This window comes from Artemia franciscana, chromosome 13 (genome assembly GCF_032884065.1).
Source record: "Artemia franciscana chromosome 13, ASM3288406v1, whole genome shotgun sequence".
In the NCBI taxonomy this organism is placed as follows: Eukaryota; Metazoa; Arthropoda; class Branchiopoda; order Anostraca; family Artemiidae; genus Artemia; species Artemia franciscana.
In genome coordinates, this window is record NC_088875.1 from 28,979,728 (window position 1) to 29,000,052 (window position 20,325).

At 36.7% G+C, this 20,325-nt stretch overlaps 1 protein-coding gene across 1 annotated transcript in view; it reads right to left on the reverse strand.

Annotated features, from left to right (window-relative positions):
* Positions 1-20,325, reverse strand: part of LOC136034770 (uncharacterized) — a 76,679-nt gene that overhangs the window by 46,108 nt on the left and 10,246 nt on the right. The window contains exons 2-3 of the mRNA XM_065716177.1: positions 18,673-20,136; positions 4,481-4,681 (exon numbers count right to left, since the gene is read on the reverse strand). Coding sequence (XP_065572249.1) covers positions 4,481-4,681; positions 18,673-20,120 — 1,649 coding nt within the window. The 5' untranslated portion in view covers positions 20,121-20,136. The remainder of the gene's footprint in view (positions 1-4,480; positions 4,682-18,672; positions 20,137-20,325) is intronic.

Here is a 20,325-nt window from a genome sequence, read left to right on the forward strand (position 1 = left end):
CCAGTCATAGTGTGGCACGGTGGCGTGAATTGACAAGGTATATCACGTTGGGAGTGGGTTACGAAAACATGAAACAGTGGATTTGAAGTACAATTTTAAACAAGAAAATATCTGCAAGTGTCAAATGAATGGCAAGGGGGTGCCAGAGGGTGCCAGGGTGAGTAATGGTGTGGTACAGTGGTGTGAATTGACATGATGTATCACGTTGGGGTGGCTTGCGAAAACATGAACAATTGAATTCGGTGAATGATTTTTAACAAGAAAATATCTGGAAAATGTCTTAGGAATGATAAGGAGATGTTAGGGGGTGCCAGAGAGCCCAGTCATAGTGTGGCATTTTGGCGTGAATTGACATGGAGTATCACGGAGGATGGCACTGCGAAAACACGAATCGTTGGATTTAATGCATGAATTGATCTTGAAAATATCTGGAAAATGTCATATGAATGATGAGAGGGTGCCAAAGGGTGCCAAGAGGGCCAGTAATAGTGTGACACGGTGGTGTGAACTGACATACTGTATCACGGAGGGTTGGCGTTCGAGAACGTAAACCAATGGACTTAACGCATGATTCTTTAAAAGAAAATACTTGGAAAATGTCTTGGGAATACTGCTTGGACAAACATGTTCTACAGCTTAAAGTTAAGGTGGGATATGTTAAAAGAATTTTTCGGCTGGTGGGGGGACTGAAATCAAACACCCAGTCAAAGAAATGAGACATTTGAATTCAGACCTCTCAGAATTAACTCTTAATAAGGTTTATATTTATCTCTAACAACACCTCCATCTGGAATTGGTTGCTAGGGGGTGTGCCAACTACATATTGTCATGGTGGCGTGAATACGCATAGTCTTGGCTCAAAGGAACGTAGTATTTCCATTAAGACCTCACAGAAATAAGCGAATGCAATATCGTCTCTTTTTCTAGTAGGCGCGTCTAACAGAACAATAGAAGCGATGTATTCTCATTAATATTTCTCGGAAATAACTCTTAGTATGGCTTAAATTTATCACTTTTATCAGCTCTCCCCTCTGGTATTGATTGCTAGGGTTACCATCTTTCTTTAATTGACGGTTCTTTTTGCTTATATTTTATCCTTTATAGGCTTTTTTCACGTTTTGTTTTATCGTTTGTTGTGTTTTAATTTGTTGTGCTAAATTATGTGCAGTGAAAAGGAAAAGGAATACTTTTGATCACGTATGAAGGTGTACCATATTCTAACAATAATGATACACTTGCTTTTATTTCATCTCTGATAGCACATTCAAGTTCCGATAGAGCAAAATACTCTATTACTAAAAAATTGCGTCATCAACAAGCCTCGATATTATCTGATAACACTCTCTAAAGCAATACTTAACATGAAGGTGTATATCAAACGTAAGCAATTTCTAGTCATCGATTTTCCCCCATGCATGACAGTAATTGCAGCCAGCCATATGGGAGCATGTAGTTCATTTAATCATTCTAGTATGCTCGAACAGAGGATTCTCCTTGCGTCCAATAGGTTATCATGTAAAATGTATTACCCGAATCAAAACATTACGCATAGTTTGCTGGTCCAGATGGTTAAGGCTCATGTCAAGTCATTGGGCGAATCTCTGGTCTTATATTAGAATCCTAATGCAGACAAAAAATCTTCAGATAATCAAGTTTCCCTGCTAAAAACGCCTCGAAAGAAAATTAAATCCTCCTCAGCTAAAAGCGGGAATTCCCCATGGGCACTGAAGAAACAGCGTGTGAATGCGTCATCCTTAACACTTGTAAACATTCCCTATTACGTAAGAAGTGTCAAAAAACTTCTTGAAGAAAAAACGTCTTAAAAAGCGTCTTCAAACGTCTTGAAAAAATGTCCTGAATAAAATTGTCTCGATAAAACTCTCCCACTTGACTAGTCGACTCTTAACACGTTCTATTACGAAACAATAAAAAAAATATGGTGTAACAACCAAACCCTATTACATAACAGTCGAAGTAAACTATCCCTGTTAGGTAATTAACACCTACAACTTGAAGAAAATATTCCCTATGAGGTAACATGCACCTGCGTCTTGCCCTGAGGGAGACACCGTTAAACCTTCTTCGTCACCTAAACTCATAGGAAGAAAAAAGTAGCGGCCATGGGCGTCGTAAAAAGCCTTATGGCGTCACTGCTAATAGATTGGGATGAAGGAGCGTGCGCAGCTGTGTTGGCCTCAGGCGGCTTGGTGCTGCGGCGAGTTATTAGTAGTAGTAGCAGTAGTAATTCTACACGAGTCTTAAATAAATGACGAGATTCTGAAAAAGTTTACTCCCAATTTTAGGATAGTTTCATTTATCGTTTACGGGTAGAGACCGCTGATAGTAAAAAAAAAAAAGATCAACGAAGGAAATAGTGCTGCTCCAAAGCATTATTGCCAAAAAAACCTTAAATAGCAGCAAAGAGTAACATTAAAAAAGAAATAAATTATAGTCTTTATCGCAGAGCACTTGCCATAAACGGTGTATTTTATCGTCATCAGCACATCGTCCGTTTTCCCGCTGATCTTTATCGATAAGCAAAAACAGGTATACATCCTGTTTAAGGCGTACGTTCTTTTTCCACATTTTTGCTCCAATTTCTTCGCACTAGTGCACAGTTACAGGATTTTGATCCTGACTGCAAATTTTGAAACATAATGAACAGCAAAAATCACTTCAAACTTCAAAAGTCTTCCCAGCCCGAGCTGAAACAATGATGAGGGTCAGGGGGTTTTGGGCCTCAACGAAGTCCTTACACGTTCATTGCCATTGTATATATGAGACAGAAAAAATAATATAGGAACGAAGCTTATTGCAACATAGCAGCAGCAAAAGTAAACTCCATGATTATAAAGAGTGACATTTTGTTGTCTCTTACGATGCCCTTATCCTCTGAAGATGGTACACGACGAAGTACTTTACATTGGCAATTTTATTTTAATTTTTTCAGCGGATCTAGCTTTAGGAACTGTAATTTTTTGGATGTGCGTCCAAATGTTTCTTTCTTTCAGTTGACAACATATGTAAACAGCATTTATTCGAAAATTATATTTGTATCAATCAAAATTGATACAATTCTTGTTGAAAAAGTTTTAATTCTATTGAAAAGTTTAAATGAAAATAAAAGTTTTAATTGAAAAGTTTTAATTCTATATTAGACTACCAAAGCCGTCAACTGTGGGTAGGATCTCTCTACCAGATTCCCCTTCCCTTGATTTTAGATGTTCCCTTCCAGCCCTTCCCTTACCTATTTTCCATAAATTAACGCCGCTGTAGACTACAAAGCAAATAGTTTTCACTTTACTAAAAGCCGGTTTTTACTTACCTCCCCATATTCAAGAGCCTGAAAAAGGGGAGATTTCTACTTAATTTTTATTGAGCAGAGGAGTTCTCATTAACTTTCTAAGTAGAGTAGAAATCAACTTTCTAAAAAAATTTATTGAGAAGCACGCATCTTGTTTGTTTTAATTAAAAGAGAAACCTTCCTTAAACTAAAGTTCCGATAGTGTTGAAGTTCGCACAATTGTCCAAAAATGTGCCAATAGATTCATAATGTTGCATCTTGTCTTTAAGCAGATAAAAGAAGCAACTAGACAATTAAAAAATGTCAAAAGAATGAAGACGCCTTCATGCTTCATGGTTTAATACAAAGTAAAGGTTTCGGTATACAAGCACATTAACTGCAACTTTAGAGAAGGTTTCTATAACAAAAATATTTCGCCCTTTTTAACTTCAACTAAACAGAAATCAAAATAAATCTTGGCTTCAAAATAACTTTCAGGGAAGGAAAAAACTATGAGCCAACTTACAAAATCTAGAAACCCAAAACAAGATTTTTGGAAGTCATGAGTTTGTGCTGGGTACGGCATACTCACTTGTACATGGCTTATACGGTTCCATCCACTGGAGGGGGAGATTCATTACTTCTTATTCCACCCATGTTAAGTACTTATGGGTCCTAAGCTAGGTTCAGAACTGGGCCAGTTCTGGGTCGGCTCAGAACAAATTTATTTAAATAGTGGTCTGTTTCAGTGTTTAATGGCTGATATTTATACGATTCAATAAATTCCCGTCAATGATCCCCAAATACCATTGGCCCTGGGCTAATGGCCAAGTTTGCCAGTCGGTGGTTAAATTTATTAGTGGACAGTCAAATGGACGCAATTATTCAAAGAGCGCCCAGCCCTCAAAAAAATTTGTTTTTTAATGGATTTACCTCAAGTATTAATTGTTGGTCATAACCTTCCTCGAATGTCAAGTTTTAAAAATATTAAACATTTACCTTCTTCTCTCGAATGAATTCCATAAAAAGAATTGAAACCATTTGATAATTTATATTAAACTTCATTTCGATATCTTTATTTGATTTAAATTTGTGTTTCCTTGAAGAACAACAGATTTGGGTTTTATGTTTCTGCAGAACTACTTCCAATTTTTAACCCTGTGAAATGAAGAAGAAGAACGAAAAAAAGAATCTTACCTCAGAGCAAAGTGCTTTTCGATATACTGGCCGCGAAAATCTTGTTCTTGCATAAGATTTGTATCCTCTCCAGCTTCTCTATCTGCTTCAAAAAGATCGGATTGAAGCCTCACAAATACCTTCCCAGCTTTTACCAACTGCGGGGCATTACTAGAGCAAACTCGATTCACTTTGCTCGATAAATCCGGCTTCTGATCACTCCTATAAGTTATGCTTACATTAATTTGAACATAATGTTTCTATAAATGAATTTATTTTTTTAATAAGACTTCTTGTTCTTAAGGTTGATGGTCCCTTGAAACATGTGACCTTTACAAGACTACAACTGTTAATTGCACTAAAAGAACAATATACTTATAGAATTGGATTTATTAGTTTCAGATCTAACCCAAAATTATGATATTACTAAGACTTGTTATTAGAGAATAATATGAACTTGCTTAAAACAAAAAGGTTTCACATATTTTCGCAGGTCTTCAAGGTATTCCCATTCTAAAGAAGAATGTAAAGTAAATTTCAAAAAACACGATTCAGTAGATGGATATAGCTGAATCTCGGAAAACGACTTATAGCAGGGGTGTCGTCTTACGTTGAAACATTAAAAGCGTAAAATGGCAGAAAATTAACAACCCAAAAATATGTAGAATGTAGTTTGATAATTTAGTTTTAACCGTGTTTGTTCAGCACTAACATATTCATCGACAAAAAGGAGAATTAGGCACTTATTGCTTATGAAAATTTTTTTGAAATAAAAATCTGCATTACCTTTTCATGTATCCTAGGAATAAGCTACCATTGCCCAAAGTTTAGGGGAATTGTCTGATACTTAAGAAAAGGTCATCTTCCCCTGTCCTCATTCTAATTAAATTATTCTTATTAGTGTTATATTTTGTCCTTTTCAGGCTAAACCATCTGGGCATAGTTTTTGATACGTCACTTTTTTATAAATAAAAACAATTCTTTTTTTTTAGTTCATTTTTAAAGACGAAGAACCATAACTAAAGAAAAGAAGCAGCCCAAATTCAAAAAGAAATCTTTAGGCAAAGGCAATATAAACACAAGCTACAAATTCCTTTTGAAACGCACAGACTAAACAACAAGATTATGCTTAAGTACAACCATTTTCAAAGACTAACTTCAAAAGAAAAAAGGACAGAGAAAAGAGTACGCCTATTGGAAAAGCAAGGGAACTTAGAATTGTAATACGAATTGCCCGACAACACCTCCACCCCACCCCAGCCAACTTTTAAGCTGAAAGGTAAGTGGGGTGAACTTTAGAGGTAGCTCATTTGATTGGAAATTGTATTTTAAGAGTCAAAAGTGATCGGAAGGCATCCCCTCCCCTACATCCTCTTTTCCTTAAATGTATCCAATCAATTTGAGATAACTATTTTCTTTGAAATAGTCCAAAGATCAGACAACAAAACTAAGGGGTCAACATACCTCCTCCCGAGCCCAGGGGAACTAAGGGTTGTGAATTGTGTTTTGAGGACATATAAGGTTTTTATGGAAAAGGTGTTCGTATAAACTTCGAAGGAGGCCTAATTGATTTGAAATTCAAAGTTCTAGTTCCCTTAAAGTGTCAAAAGTGATCCGGTGGGATCTAGCCCCCTCCCCCTCTCCAGCCCTCTTTTCCCCAAATGCGTCCAACCAGAGTTTTTCATATAACCATTTTGTTGAAAATAGACCAAAAATCATAAAACAAAAAATCCAGGCATAACAAAGCCCACAGAACCCGGGGGGTGTTGTAAATTATGCCCCGGGGGCATATAAGGTTTTTATGGAAGAGATGGTAGAATAAAATTTGAAAGGGGCTCATTAGATTGTAAAATGGAAATTCCACAGCCCTTTTTAAGAGTCAAAAGTGATCGGAAGGCAACTAGCCCCCCCCCCCAAGATTATTTTTTCCCAAATGCATCTGATCAAAATTTGAGACAACTATTTTGTTCAAAATAGTTTAAAAATAAAATAACAAAACCCGAGATTGCCACAAATCCCAGAGGGGCAAGTGTTGTAAATTATACATTGGGGGTAAACGGGGTTTTTATATAAGGGGTGGTCGTATAAGCTTCAGTGGTGGCTAATCTGATTGGAGATTGAAAGTTCTAGTTTTCTTTTTAAAAGTCAAAAGGGACCTGAAGGCAACTAGCCCCCAGCCCTCTTTGCCCCAAATCCGTCTGATCGAATTTTTGATATAACTATTTTGTCTAAATAAGTCAAAAGATCAGATAACAAACACTCCAGGGTCAACAAAAACCCCACAGCCGGAGAACAAGCGTTGTACATTACGCCCTAGTGGCATATAAGGTTCTTATGCGAGGGTTTAGAAAATAGTTCCAAGATCAGATAAGCCCAACCCCCACCCCAACTCGAAAAACTTACGAACAATATTTGTTCCAAAACTCAAGGAAGCTGACCCTTGACCTTTTTTGCATTGTCCGACCCCTCCCTCCCCTCCGTAATACGATATTTTATTCCAAAATTATGGCAACTCACCCCTGGCCCTCCATGGCCTGACATTCCACCCCAGAAAAGCACCTTATTAACAATATTTTATTCCAAAACTTAAGGGAATTGACCCCTGGTCCTCCATGGCTAGATTCCCCTCCCACCCTCCCTCCCTCAAAAAATTATGGGTGATAAATCATGGAAGCTGACCACTGGCCCTTCATCCATGGCCCGACCCCTGCCCCCTCCAAAAAAACTATCAACGACATTTTATTCCAAAAATTAAGAGCTGGTTCCTGGCCCTCCCTCCATAGCCCCACCCCTCCCAGTCAAAAAAAGATTATTGGTGATATTTTATTCCATTAATCATGAAAACACAGTTTAATTTCATTAGGTCTTTCCAAAACTGTTCAAGACACCTATAATCTTCACCACAAACAAAAGTTTGGCTGCTCCCCCTTTCCCTAGCAGTAAAAGCATAAGGCTTACTTTACTAAAACAAACTATGTTACAAATACTTTCTTTTGTACTTATTACAAACCTTGAAAATAAAATGAAAATTGCAATGAAACTAGACCAGGATTTACCAATAGGCCCTGTGGCTGTCACCATTCCCGAAGTTTGGGGTTGCCCCGAAAATCTTGCAAAAATGGAGCGGCAAAAACTTGGGCCTAGAGGTTTCAAAGCTTTAAATCCGGCTCTGAGTGAAACAAAATCTTCAGCTGGCGAGCTTTCAACAATCAATATCATTATATATAAAAAATTCAGTTTAATTTTATCAATTCTTGTCAAGACTGTTAAATTATTTTGGAATAAATAAATGTTTTGAAATAGCGAATTTTGAAACTTCGGCAGTCAAAAACGATAAAAACTAATTTAAAAGAAAGACTTTCCGAAAAAGACTTTTTTTAAAGAAAAGTAAAGGCCGTATTAAACTTTAGATCAGAAGAAATAGAAACCTACAATAACTCACACTCAAAACGACCACAAATTACTATCAAAGAACAAATGGACCCCAAAACGAGGAAAATTAAATAAACAATCATAGCAAACAAACATACAGTAAAGACTAATATGAATGAATAAACACATTTTAAAACGAGTCAAACTTAAATAGAACATTCAAATCAAGCTTGAAACGAACAAAAATCACTACAAATAAGAGTTTGGGTTTTGCCTCCTTCTCTCACAGTAAAAGTCTAAAACCGACTCTGTCATTAGCGCGTTACTGAAAACGAATTATATAACCAAATTTTATTGTACTTATTACAACATTGAAAATAAACACAAAATAACAGTAAAATCAAATTTATAACTGATGAGCTTTCAGCAATTAATATCATTATATACCAAATGTTTCAAGTTCAACTTTATTAGTTCTTTCCAAGACTGTTCAAGACAAATATAGCTTCACTACAAACAAAAGTTTGGATACTGCCCCCTTCCCTAAGTGTAAAAGTCTACAACCTACTGCGTCAATGGTGCTTCACTGAAAAAGAATTATATTACAAATATTTTCTTTTCCAGCTATTACAGCATTGAAAATGAAATAAAATTACAGAGAAATAAAATCTTGAATTGATGATCTATCAATAATTAATTGCATTATATATCAAACATTTAGTTTGATTTTATTTTTACTTTCCCAGACTGTTAAGAACCATATAGTTTGCAGTAAAGTGCCAATGACGCAGTAGGTTTTAGACTTTTACAGTGAGAGAAGGAGGCGAAACCAGACTCTAATTTTGTAGTGATTTTTGTTCGTTTCAAGCTGGATTTGCATACTAGATCACTCGTTTTAAAATGTATTTATTCAATTAGATTAGTCCCTGGTGTATGTTTGTTTATTTAATTTCTATTATTTCATTTCTGTTCGTTTTGGGTTTCATTTATTCTTTATTAGTAATTTCTGATCGTTTTGAATTATTGTAGATTTCTATTTCTTCTGATCTTAATTTGGCCTTTACTTTTGTTTAAAAAACTTCTTTTTCGGAAAGTTTTTTTAATTAATCTCTATAATAAAAGGACCAAAGTTGGAGGCACAAACTGGGCGAGTCCCTGCTTCCACAAAAATCGCCCCCTAACTTTCTCCATCAGCTTGTTAGCACAAAAGTAGTGATGGTGCACCTTAAGGGTTTTCAATCTGTAGAGCTGGAGACACGAAGTGGGCCCATCGAAATTCGGAACCACCACTAAATTTTCAGCAGCAAGACAGGCGGACCTACCATATACTGGGCTTGAAACTTATGAGCAATGCCTTGGGCAACTAGGGCATGACAATCATGATTTTCAGAGGCGCAGAGTACTTTCGAACCCTATCTTTCTTCCGCTCGAAAATAAATGGATTTACGTCAGATTTGTTAGTAGGGTACTTAAACAAAGGAGACTACGATCAAGAAATAATAAAAACCGTTAACAAGTACGTTCCAGTAGGCTTCAAAGTTTCATAGTACGGGAATTTTATCATTGTGGGTGATTTGTAAGCAAGAATCGACAAGCGCTTTCTTCTTCAAACGAAGGCACTTGAATAATACTGCAAAGTGTTAATTAATTGGTTTGTGATAAACATTTGAGCATACGAAAAACCGTTTGCAAATTTATCACGTAGTGCGACTTGGAATCAAAAATTTTAAAGCCTGTTCTTCTTCAGGGACAAGAAGTAACATCTGCGTGATAATTGGTGTAATTTTCTATCTCTTCGATATATACCAGGGTAGGAATATATGGGTTCATGCAAGTGTTATACAACACAATTATTAATGCAGCGCAATGACGTAACTACGCACTTATTAGCAAGAAGTGTCTACGGGGATATCACAGAGATACACAGAATCAAACTGTTGTCACCATCAAATGCATTGAACACAAATAACTGATGCTATGATTTTAGACAAAGTAAAGTCGCCTCAGCTTGTGTTTGCAACGTTTTTAAAAGAACAATATACCACAGATCGAGTTAAATTTGGGTCTAAGTAAGAAAATGAAGCTTGTATCTATCGTGTGTTGCAACCTAGTAAAGAATTGGAACAAAGCGCAGACTTCTTATAGGAAAAAAAAGAACTTCAGTATCCGTATATTCCTTATATCATGGGCTTCGGATATTTGGTGCATATGCATCTGAGAGTCAACTGTATAGCACCCTTAGGCATGAACAACCATACATTTTAAGATCTCTTCGGTTTTGGCTAGGCAAATTAACATAAAACTAATTGTTCTTTATTTATTGCGGTTTTACCCAAGGACGACGACAAAAGAGCACCGCACTTTAGCAAACGCTTACAATCAAATGTAGAAGGAGAAATCAATTTTTGCTAGTATGCTCATTAGGCATTACCGAAGGCAAAGACACCTCCCTCTTAAAGCACCGTGATTTCATTATTTTATCATGAATACACCCATATCTCGTCCCGTAAATTCTGCCTCCTCCCTAACACTTAGACCACTGTTGCTTCAGCTGATTATTATTTAACTTCCTACAATAAGTGTAAGAGTGACAATGAATCCCATAACTTCAGAGAAAACAGCCCACTTAGAAAATAAAGTATAATCCTAATTGGGCAAAAAATAGTGCAACTCTAAAGGTAGTTGGTATAATTATACACGTTCAAAGTACCAGTTTATTTTCTGTTTTGAGTTGCGTGGGTGAGAAATTGTGAGAACCACATAAAATATAAAGTCAGTTTTGTTTTTTATAGCGAGTAATAGAAATCTTATAGCTCTATTGCTTTTCAATCTGAGAAATATTTATGTGTTCAGTGGCCCTGTATTAATTATGGATCGTCTCCTTCTTTATATTGACGTTCACAACGAAATATCAACTAGACCCTTTTAATCAGTTATTATTCATTTTCCGGACAAACAGAAAAAGTGCTAAAATCGTTGTTTTTTTCTCCTTCTGAAAGCCAACAATTTGCTACGTGAAAAAGTTGCACCTAAGAATTGTGATTTTTGAACATATTTTGGGCCTTACATGAAAAGCAAAATATATTCGCCCTTAACAAACCAGCAGATGGGGGAAAGCACTAGCAAGCACTAAAAATTTCTAATTCCTGGATTTTCACGGGAAATAAAAAACGGTTACCAAAATGCGTTAATCGCCTCCCCTCCGTTTTGAATATGTTTACATATGACTCTAAAGAAACCCAGTTGAGTCTGGCCTATACTACCCAGGATGAAACGTAACAGTATGAACTTACCAGATGCATGGAAATACAGTTATATATTATGCTTTGTTTAAATACCATGAATGATGAAGCTTGGAAGTTCACAATTCTTTCTACAAAATACTTGGAGCAACTAAGAAACCATCATCCCTATCCAATGTAGAGATATGCTATAGCTAAACGGATAACAATAATACACCTCTATGCCGACAGGAGATTCACGAAACTTTAGAGAAGGGAGTTTTACTTAAAAAAAGAAACACGTATTTCTCAAAATCTAGAGGGATAGCCCCCTTCTAATTGGTACCCTTGTACTCAGGAGGTGAGTAAAGTTCCACCCTAAAAATGTCGAGGAACGCTCATTGTAAAACATTTGAGGAACAAATACACTATGAATACAAATTTTAAGGCCAAAAAATGAGCTATTTTGGAACGTCAAGCCACATAAGAAAATATTTTGGTTCTCTGTCTTTTCCCTCGGGTGCCTTTAAGTTGAACTTTATGCACCTAGAATGCGCAGTGACAAAAGAGCAACACATTAAAAAAGTGAATTATGTGAGGTTCTTAGATGTTGACTGTACAAAACAAGTGCAAACGCAGCATAATTTCAAAAACAGGGAGGGGCAATTCAGAAGAAGTCCCAAGTTTGTCATAGCGAGGTAGATTGACAAATTGTATAAAAATTGAAAGAAAGTATGGAATACATGGCAAAGAAAAACATCAGGCACTCCAAGCCCAGAACCACTCCCTTTTCATCTCCACCTGCCTTGCTGTTCTCATTCAATAAATTATTCAAATACGGACAATAAGCACACCCACATCTTGTGGATCAACCGGACCAAATGTCACCCATGCCATAAAACAGGTATTAAAAAGGCAAGAACAGACATGAAATAAACCTTCAAAATTGATTTGCCCCCTTGACAAAAGACTACTGACGTCGAAAGCGGCAAAGTAGGATTGCCTAAAGGGTGTTTCTAGACAGAAAATTTCAACCTATCAGTTTCGCCAAAAAAAAAAACGATATACATATATATATAGCCTCAACATTGGAATCCAAACTCCAAGGAAGACAACGAATTTTGCCCGATTGCACGGATTTCTCAATTTCTGGTGAATAAACGCCAATTTCGAAAGTTAGAGAGGAGGGGATCGCATCTGTCATAGGTGACAGTTCCAAGTTTAATCCGAGAGAGCCAACAAGTCATGATAAAAATACTTTTTTCTGAAATTCAATTCCAAATCAATTCAAATTCATTTATTTTCCCCGAGGGTGATAATATCGAGTCAAGAGTCCTAAAAAGTCCACAGACGGCTCATTCGAACAGAAATTAAAAGTTACAGTGCCCTTTTTAAGTAGCAAAAAGAGCCTGAACCCTCGTGTAAATCAGCCCTCGTTCAACTGAACTCCCGTTGAACTTGACCGTCGTGTAACTCAACTCCCGTATTTTTTACTTTATGCTCCTTCCATCAAAACTAATCCCTTCCCCTTCTCTAAAAAACAATAATCAGTCCTTCTAAGATTTAAGAAAAATAGTGAAACTTTTCATGCCTATGGTCTGAACACGCTTGAATCTCTTGGTTGCAGCAAAAGCTGCAATCTAGTACAGAGAAAACCACGGCTCATAGTAGCCAAAAGCTTAAAAACATGTAAAAAAAAAATCTTTATCGTTAATACTGATTTAGGCATGATAGCTATTATTTAGCTTCGTCTTAATAGTAAATTTTATTGTGGAGACAAATTTATGGGAATTTTTTAAAAGAGCTGAAAACGCTGATTATCCAACTTTGTACTTTTTTATTTCTCCAGGACTAATAGGGCAATAAGACACATTAGATTTGTTTAAGATCATTTGAAAGCTAATGCTCACAGCCGCGCGCTTTTTGAAATTTCACCAAGACAACACCATTATTAAATACATTACTGTACCTAGATGCATCTGGGTGCAATAATATAATGGTCATTTCTGCAGTTTAAAGGCTTGAAATCTTAAAGGTCTACCAGTGAAATTTACATGACCGAAAACCCTTAGACCCAATGCTTACCCTTCGCGCTAAAGTTTGACTTTTTATCACAATGTTTTAAGAAAGATTGCTCAAACACAAGGGCCGTTCAAGGAATTAGCCCCGAAGAAGGATCTTAAACATACTCCCTCCTCGACAAACCTGACTACCAGATACAATCCATAGAAGAAATCTGTTCTGGATGGAAAGAACATTTTTAAAATAAACTGAATTTGACCATTCTACCTAGTCCAACAGTACTATCTAGCTTTCCCATAATCAATATGGACCCAGACCCAACCCCTATCCGCTAAGACGCAGAAGCTGTCATCAGAGGTAAAAGAAAGCTGCCAGCTCTAATGGAACCGGAAGTTCTATAAATCAGCTGCGAACCTCTCATTGCCATATATAAACAAGAGCTAAGAGCTCATATGGCACTTGTGACGAGGTCGGAAGAGCCGAGAGCTCATATGGTACGAGGTCGGAAGAGCCAAGAGCTCATTTGGACGAGGTCGGAAGAGCAGAGAGCTCATATGGTACGAGGTCGGAAGAGCCAAGAGCCAAGAGCTCATTTGGCACTTGTGAGAAGGTCAGAACCTAAAGTTAAACTTTATAGCACAAGATCCTTCTAAATATCAAATTTCATTAAGATCTGGTCACCCTTTCGTAAGTTACAAATACCTCAATTTTCAAAATTACCTCCCCCCTCCCAATTCCACCAAAGAGAGCAGATCCGGTCCAGTTATGTCAGTCACGTATCTTAGACAGGTTTCTATTCTTCCCATCCAGTTTCATCCTGATCTCACCGCTTTAAGTATTTTCTAAGATTTCCGGTCCCCCCAACTGCCCCCCACCCCAATTACTTTTGATCCGGTTGAGATTTAAAATAAGATATCAGAGTTACGAGGTCCTTCTAAATATGAAGTTTCATGAAGATCCGATCACTCCTTCGTAAGTTAAAAATACGTTATTTTTCTTATTTTTCAGAATTACCCCCCCCCCCCCCGCAATTGAGCGGATCCGTTCCAATTATGTAAATTACATATGCAAGACTTTTGTTTATTTTTCCAACCAAGTTTCATCCCAATCCCTCCAATCTAAGCGTTTCCCATCATTTTAGGTCTCCCCACCCCAAACTTCCCCCAATGTCACCAGATCCGGTCAGGATTTAAAATAAGAGCTTTGAGCCACGATATCCTTCTAAAAATCAAATTTCATGGAGATCCAATCACCCGTTCGTAAGTTAAAAATACCTAATTTTTTCTAATTTTTCAGAATAAACCCCCCCCCCCCAACTACCCAAAAGAGAGCGGATCCGTTCCGTTTATGTCAATCATCTATCTAGGACTTGTGTTTATTTTTCCCACCATGTTTCATCCCGATCCCTCCACTCTAAGTGTTTTCCAAGTTTTAGGTTCCCCCTCCCAACTCCCCGCCCCCATCACAAGATCTGGTCGGGATTTAAAATAAGAGCTCTAAGACACGATATCCTTCTAAACATCAAATTTCATTGAGATCCGATCACCCGTTCGCAAGTTGAAAATACCTCATTTTTCTAATTTTTAAGACTTACTCCCCCCCCCCCCCAACTACCCCAAAGAGAACAAATAAGTTCCGATTATGTCAATCATGTATCTAGGACTTGCGCTTATTTTTCCCATCAAGTTTCATCCCGATCCCTCTACTCTAAGTGTTTTCCAAGATTTTAGGTTTCCCCCCTCCAACTCCCCCCAATGTCATCAGACCCAGTCGGGATTTAAAATAAGAGCTCTGAGACACAATATCATTCCAAACATCAAATTTCATTAAGATCCAATCACCCGCTCATAAGTTAAAAATACTTCATTTTTTCTATTTTTCCGAATTAACCGGCCCCTACTCCCCCCCCCCCCCAGATGGTCAAATCGGGAAAACGACTATTTCTAATTTAATCTGGTCCGGTCCCTGATACGCTTGCCAAATTTCATCGTCCTAGCTTACCTGGAAGTGCCTAAAGTAGCAAAACCGGGACTTTAGGTTTTCCCCCTCCGACTCCCCCCAATGTCATCAGATCCGGTCGGGATTTAAAATAAGAGCTCTAAGACACAATATCATTCCAAACATGAAATTTCATTAAGATCCAAATACCCGCTGATAAGTTAAAAATACTTCATTTTTTCTATTTTTTGCGAATTAACCGGGCCCCCACTCCCCCCCAGATGGTCAAATCGGGAAAACGACTATTTCTAATTTAATCTGGTGCGGTCCCTGATACGCTTGCCAAATTTCATCGTCCTAGCTTACCTGGAAGTGCCTAAAGTAGCAAAACCAGGACAGACCGACAGACAGACAGACAGACCGACAGAATTGGCGACTGCTATATGTCACTTGGTTAATACCAAGTGCCATAAAAAATCACCATAGCTACCCGGGAATTAGGTCACTTTTCCTCGCCATTATGCAAAGACTTGATAGTCCCTCTTCGTAAAAAAAAGGTTGAAAAGCAGTTTGCTACAACTATCAAACAATAAGTCTTACCAGCCATGTCGCTAAAATTTTGACAAGAGTCATGTTTAGATGCACCCAATTAAGATTCTCAGCAGTCATCCCAGAATACCAAATGGGGTTTTGACCAAGCAGTTGACCAGTTTTTCAAAGTTTGTCAGATCATAAAAATTTCTAGAAGTTGATAACACTATCTATCAACTTTTCAGAGGATTTAAACAAGCGTTTTACCTAGTCTATTTTTCTTCACTTTATTCTTCTTAATTAATCAATGCCTGTTTTTAACATGAGGAAAATGAGAAAAACAGGGGTCCATTATACTCGTAATATGTTTCTCATTAATATTTTTCCAAATATACTGCCTTTGAGACCTATCATCAAGTAACATGTGAGCCTGTTTCGACAGATTTGCTCTGGTCAATTTTTTCCCTGATATTTAAAGTGCTTTATTTTCAGAAAATAAGGACCAACATTAAAACTCAAAACGAAAAAAATTTATTACCAATATGAAAACAGTTGCCCCCCCCCCTCAACACCTCGCTCTTCACACTACAGTTTTTCAACACTTAAAAAATACTTATTGTTCTAATTAAACGACCCTTGTGTTTCAGGAGTTGTTTGAAAGGAATTGGGACAAAATTTAAACTTTATAGAGTAAAGAGTGGGGTGTTGAGGAGGGGATAACCCGCCTCATATATGTAATAATTTTGTTCGTTTTAATTTTCAATGTTGCTCCTTACTTTCAATTGAAGAGACTTATTTTTTAGATTTAATTTCTGATTGTCTTTTAATTAACGCCAGGATACCTGGCTCCACTACCACAGAAAAATCTCCCTTTCCAAAGAAATATCCTCTGGATAATTCAATACAGGTTAAAATTTACCCGGCACAATTACCCGTAACATCTCAAAGCCTAAAATTGAATCGGTAAAGAGAAAGCAAGACATATAAGGAAATTTCGTATAGGAATTCTGGCTAATTCACCCAGTGTAAAACTTCCCTTGAAAGTTTACCCCCTGGAAATTCCCCTCTCCATAGAAAATTCTCCCCATGCAAAATCCTCCAGCAGAAAATTCTTCCTCTCCTCCTCACCTGAAAAATGGATGCATACTTCCCAATAAAAAATAAAACAATGGGTCAATTTTGTAACTTAAAAACCTTTCCCTAGGGGCTGTAGTGGGTCATTCTATCTCTAAATACATAGTTATTGGGCTTTTCAAGTATCCTGAAGAAAAAAGCTATCTCAAAGCTTTGATCGGAAGATTTTGGGAAAAAATGGCGATGGGAGGAGGCCTAGTAACCCTCCAATTTTTTTTGGTCACTTGAAAAGGACACTAGCACTTTTTCATTTCCGTTAGAATGAGCCCTCTCTCGGCGGTTTAGGCCTACTGGGTCGATACGATCACCCCTGAAAAAAGAAACGAAAAAAAAAATAATAGCATGCATCCATGATCTTTCTTCTAGCAAAAATTACAAAATTTACATTTTTTTTAGATATAAGCTTGAAATCTCTACAGCAGGCTTATTTGATATGCTGAATCTAATGGTGTGATTTTCAATAAAATTATATGACTTCGAGGGGTCTTTCCCCCTTTTTTCGAAAATCAGACGAATTTTCTCAGGCTTGTAGTTTTTGATGGGTAAGACTAAACTTAATGAAAATTAAATATTTGGAACCAGCATATTAAGCCAATTCTTTTTATTTATCTATTGGTTTCAAAATTATGTTTTTAATTTTTCTTTTTTTTTGTAATTACAAAAAATACGCAAAAGAAAAGCCTACTGACAAGAAATAGTAATAAACTCTCAGAATTAAGGTCTGTCGAGCTATTTTTGTTGAGAAATACAGATATTTCTTAACAATATCGACAGTTTTGAATTTGGTTTTCAAACACCAAAATATTTAATGTCTTTAGACATAATTGTTTATAAACAGTAACGCAATATCAAAGTAGTTTGTTAAAAGTAAAACATTAAAACTAAAATTAAGAAAATCAGGTAGAACTTTTTAATTCAATGTTTTTAATCTAATTTTGAATGCCAGAAGCCAGTATGTTTGACACCTTTATGCTTCATAACTGTAAAAAATTAAATCTTTTTCAAGGTGACAACTAGATAAATACAATCACTCCTGAAAAATGATAATAAAACACAAAAAACGTATCCGTTCAGGGGGGAAAATACAGAAGTACCCAGCATTCCTTTCAAAGGAAACATTTCTGATTATAGTGGCTTCATATATCAGCTCATGGGTACTCTTGTAATGCAAGCAAAAGTTGACGGCATATTCTTACCAAAATTGCCTCTTATTAAGTTGTTTTCCTTGTGTTTTCTATAATTATACGAACTTTTTTGTGTACTAATTACTAATAAACAAATACATATTTAGAATCACCATAAAAAGCTGATTCTCTGATTGAATGATATCAATAGTTAGGCTCTTATACTTTCGTTATTGACAAGAATCGTTATTTACTTACCATTCATTGTTATGAAAAATTTGATTTTTTTTTTTTTTTTTTGCTCCAACCAAATAGAAAACAAGCTTGTGGAAAACTGGAAAGGGGTCACTCAGTCACAAATTAGAACTTATATTTGCCTTATTAAGGGTAAAATCTATTGGCAGGCAGCCAAAAATGGGGCAACACATTTTTTCCATGGTTTTTCCCTATTCATCTCTTTTCTTTGGTTTCCTTGTGATTACTTTATAGTCCCAAATTTCCAAGAGGGGGGGCATGCCCCTCCCTGCCGGCGCCCATCAGCTGTATTAGTTTGACAAGTGAGTTTACCAAAACTTAGAATTAGCAGTTCTTTATCACTTCCAGACAAGAGGGACCCAGTCAAAAGAAAAAATTGCAAACATATATAAAACTAAAGATGCTGTCATTGACATAACAACGTATAGGCAAGGAATTACATATCTAAAAGATAAGCTGCTCTTCCTAGGGATTTATTTACTTCAAATCAGACAAATCCCCTGAAGTATTTACAAAAGTTTGCATCCAAATTATTTTTCATGGTATCTTTTACCTTAAATGATGGGGTTATATATATCAATCAAGCAACTGTCTAATAATAATTGCATCTACAGACCTGTATAAAATGACCTCCAATCCAAAAGTATTTGTTTCATCTGTTGCAGTCATAAAAACTTCACACATCATAGGAAAGGATGTATATGGAGTGAAAATATTAATACCAGCTCTAGCTGTATTCCAAACTGCTTTAAAAAAGCTAAAATGTGTCACAGGAAAGGTAACAACATATAGCCGTGCATCTCTATCCTTTCTAACACAATATCTGACATTGAGCCTTTCCCAGACAAAAGGCTCAAATTCTGTGGTACAACTCTGCCATATAGAGAGTGAGAGCTGTGTTCGGTGGCTTTGATGCTTAACTTCTTTGTACATTGGAATTGGCAAAGTAACAGTAACTCTAGGTCGACTCAGATCAAATTGATATCCATGTGGGCTCACCATAATGATTGGTGATGCTAATGCAAGCTCACTTGAATCCTTTGTTAAATCACTGTCATAAAATACTTTCAAACAAGCTTCAATGCTATGAGCAAGAGAGTTTCTAGGAAAATTAACTTCAACACCAGGTACTTCATTTGTTCGAAGTTTACCCCCTAAAGTGGGGTTTATTTGAACTTTAACTTCAGGATATCTTTCCTGAAGAATGACTGTAAACAAGCTAAAATGCTGTGAGGTAATTATAATACATCCAGAGTTATACTGGAAGCAACTTTGGGGCAACTTTTCCCACACTGGTTGCTGATTTGTACTTGTGTTGCTGAACAGACATATTAATTCATCACTTTGTTTGGGTGCAACAGAAACAGGTAATATTATTGTAGCAGGCTTATCTTGATAAAACTGTGCTCCATGTGGTTCTATGGATACTACTGGGCTCACATGATGTATACATAAACTTTCCTGTGGCTTGTAGTTAGGATCATTGATGATTTTTAATTCAAACTGATCAGCATTATACCCACTAGGATTACTCACAGGGACAATGATGGTAACACCAAGTTTTCTAATGGTTCTAAACCCTGATTCATGGCTGTCCAGTATAAGATCCCAATTGTTCACAGGTATCTCATCATCTGAATCTGTTGCCCAGCCAGTTTGATCAAGATGGGGATAATCCAGGTCACAATCTGATAATGAAAAATCACTACAGATACTACTAACTCCACTAAGATCTTCACAGTGACACACTTCTGACATTGTGGTAAATGACTTAAGAATGGACGAATTTTCTGAAGCTGTTCCATAGTCACTAGTATTTTCATAAGCAAAACACTTTCTGTCCTGATGATGGAAGTACTTCTGCCGCACCTTTGGCCTTGATCTGAGCCTACCTTGCCATGTGGAGCAAGTTGACACAGGAGATCTAAAAATCTTCTGGGCATCCTCTTCATATGGAAACCTATCTAGATCCTTTAGACGCTGGTGATAAACTGAATTTATACTTCTCTCTGTATCGTCAGAAAAAATCAGTCTCTTTTTAGCCTGTCTTGTAATCATGTTCATCACATCTTGACACTACCTAAAAAAAAATAGTATATAAATAAAATCATTCACACTTTCTAGCACAAAAAAAACAAACGCAAAATATACGATATTATCGAAGGCTAAAACTATAAGTCACATCTCCTGATTAGGATTGGAGGATTAAAACTGAAAATTTCGGCATAAAACCTGGTTACTTGCAAAAAAAGGTCGCATGACTCAAAAA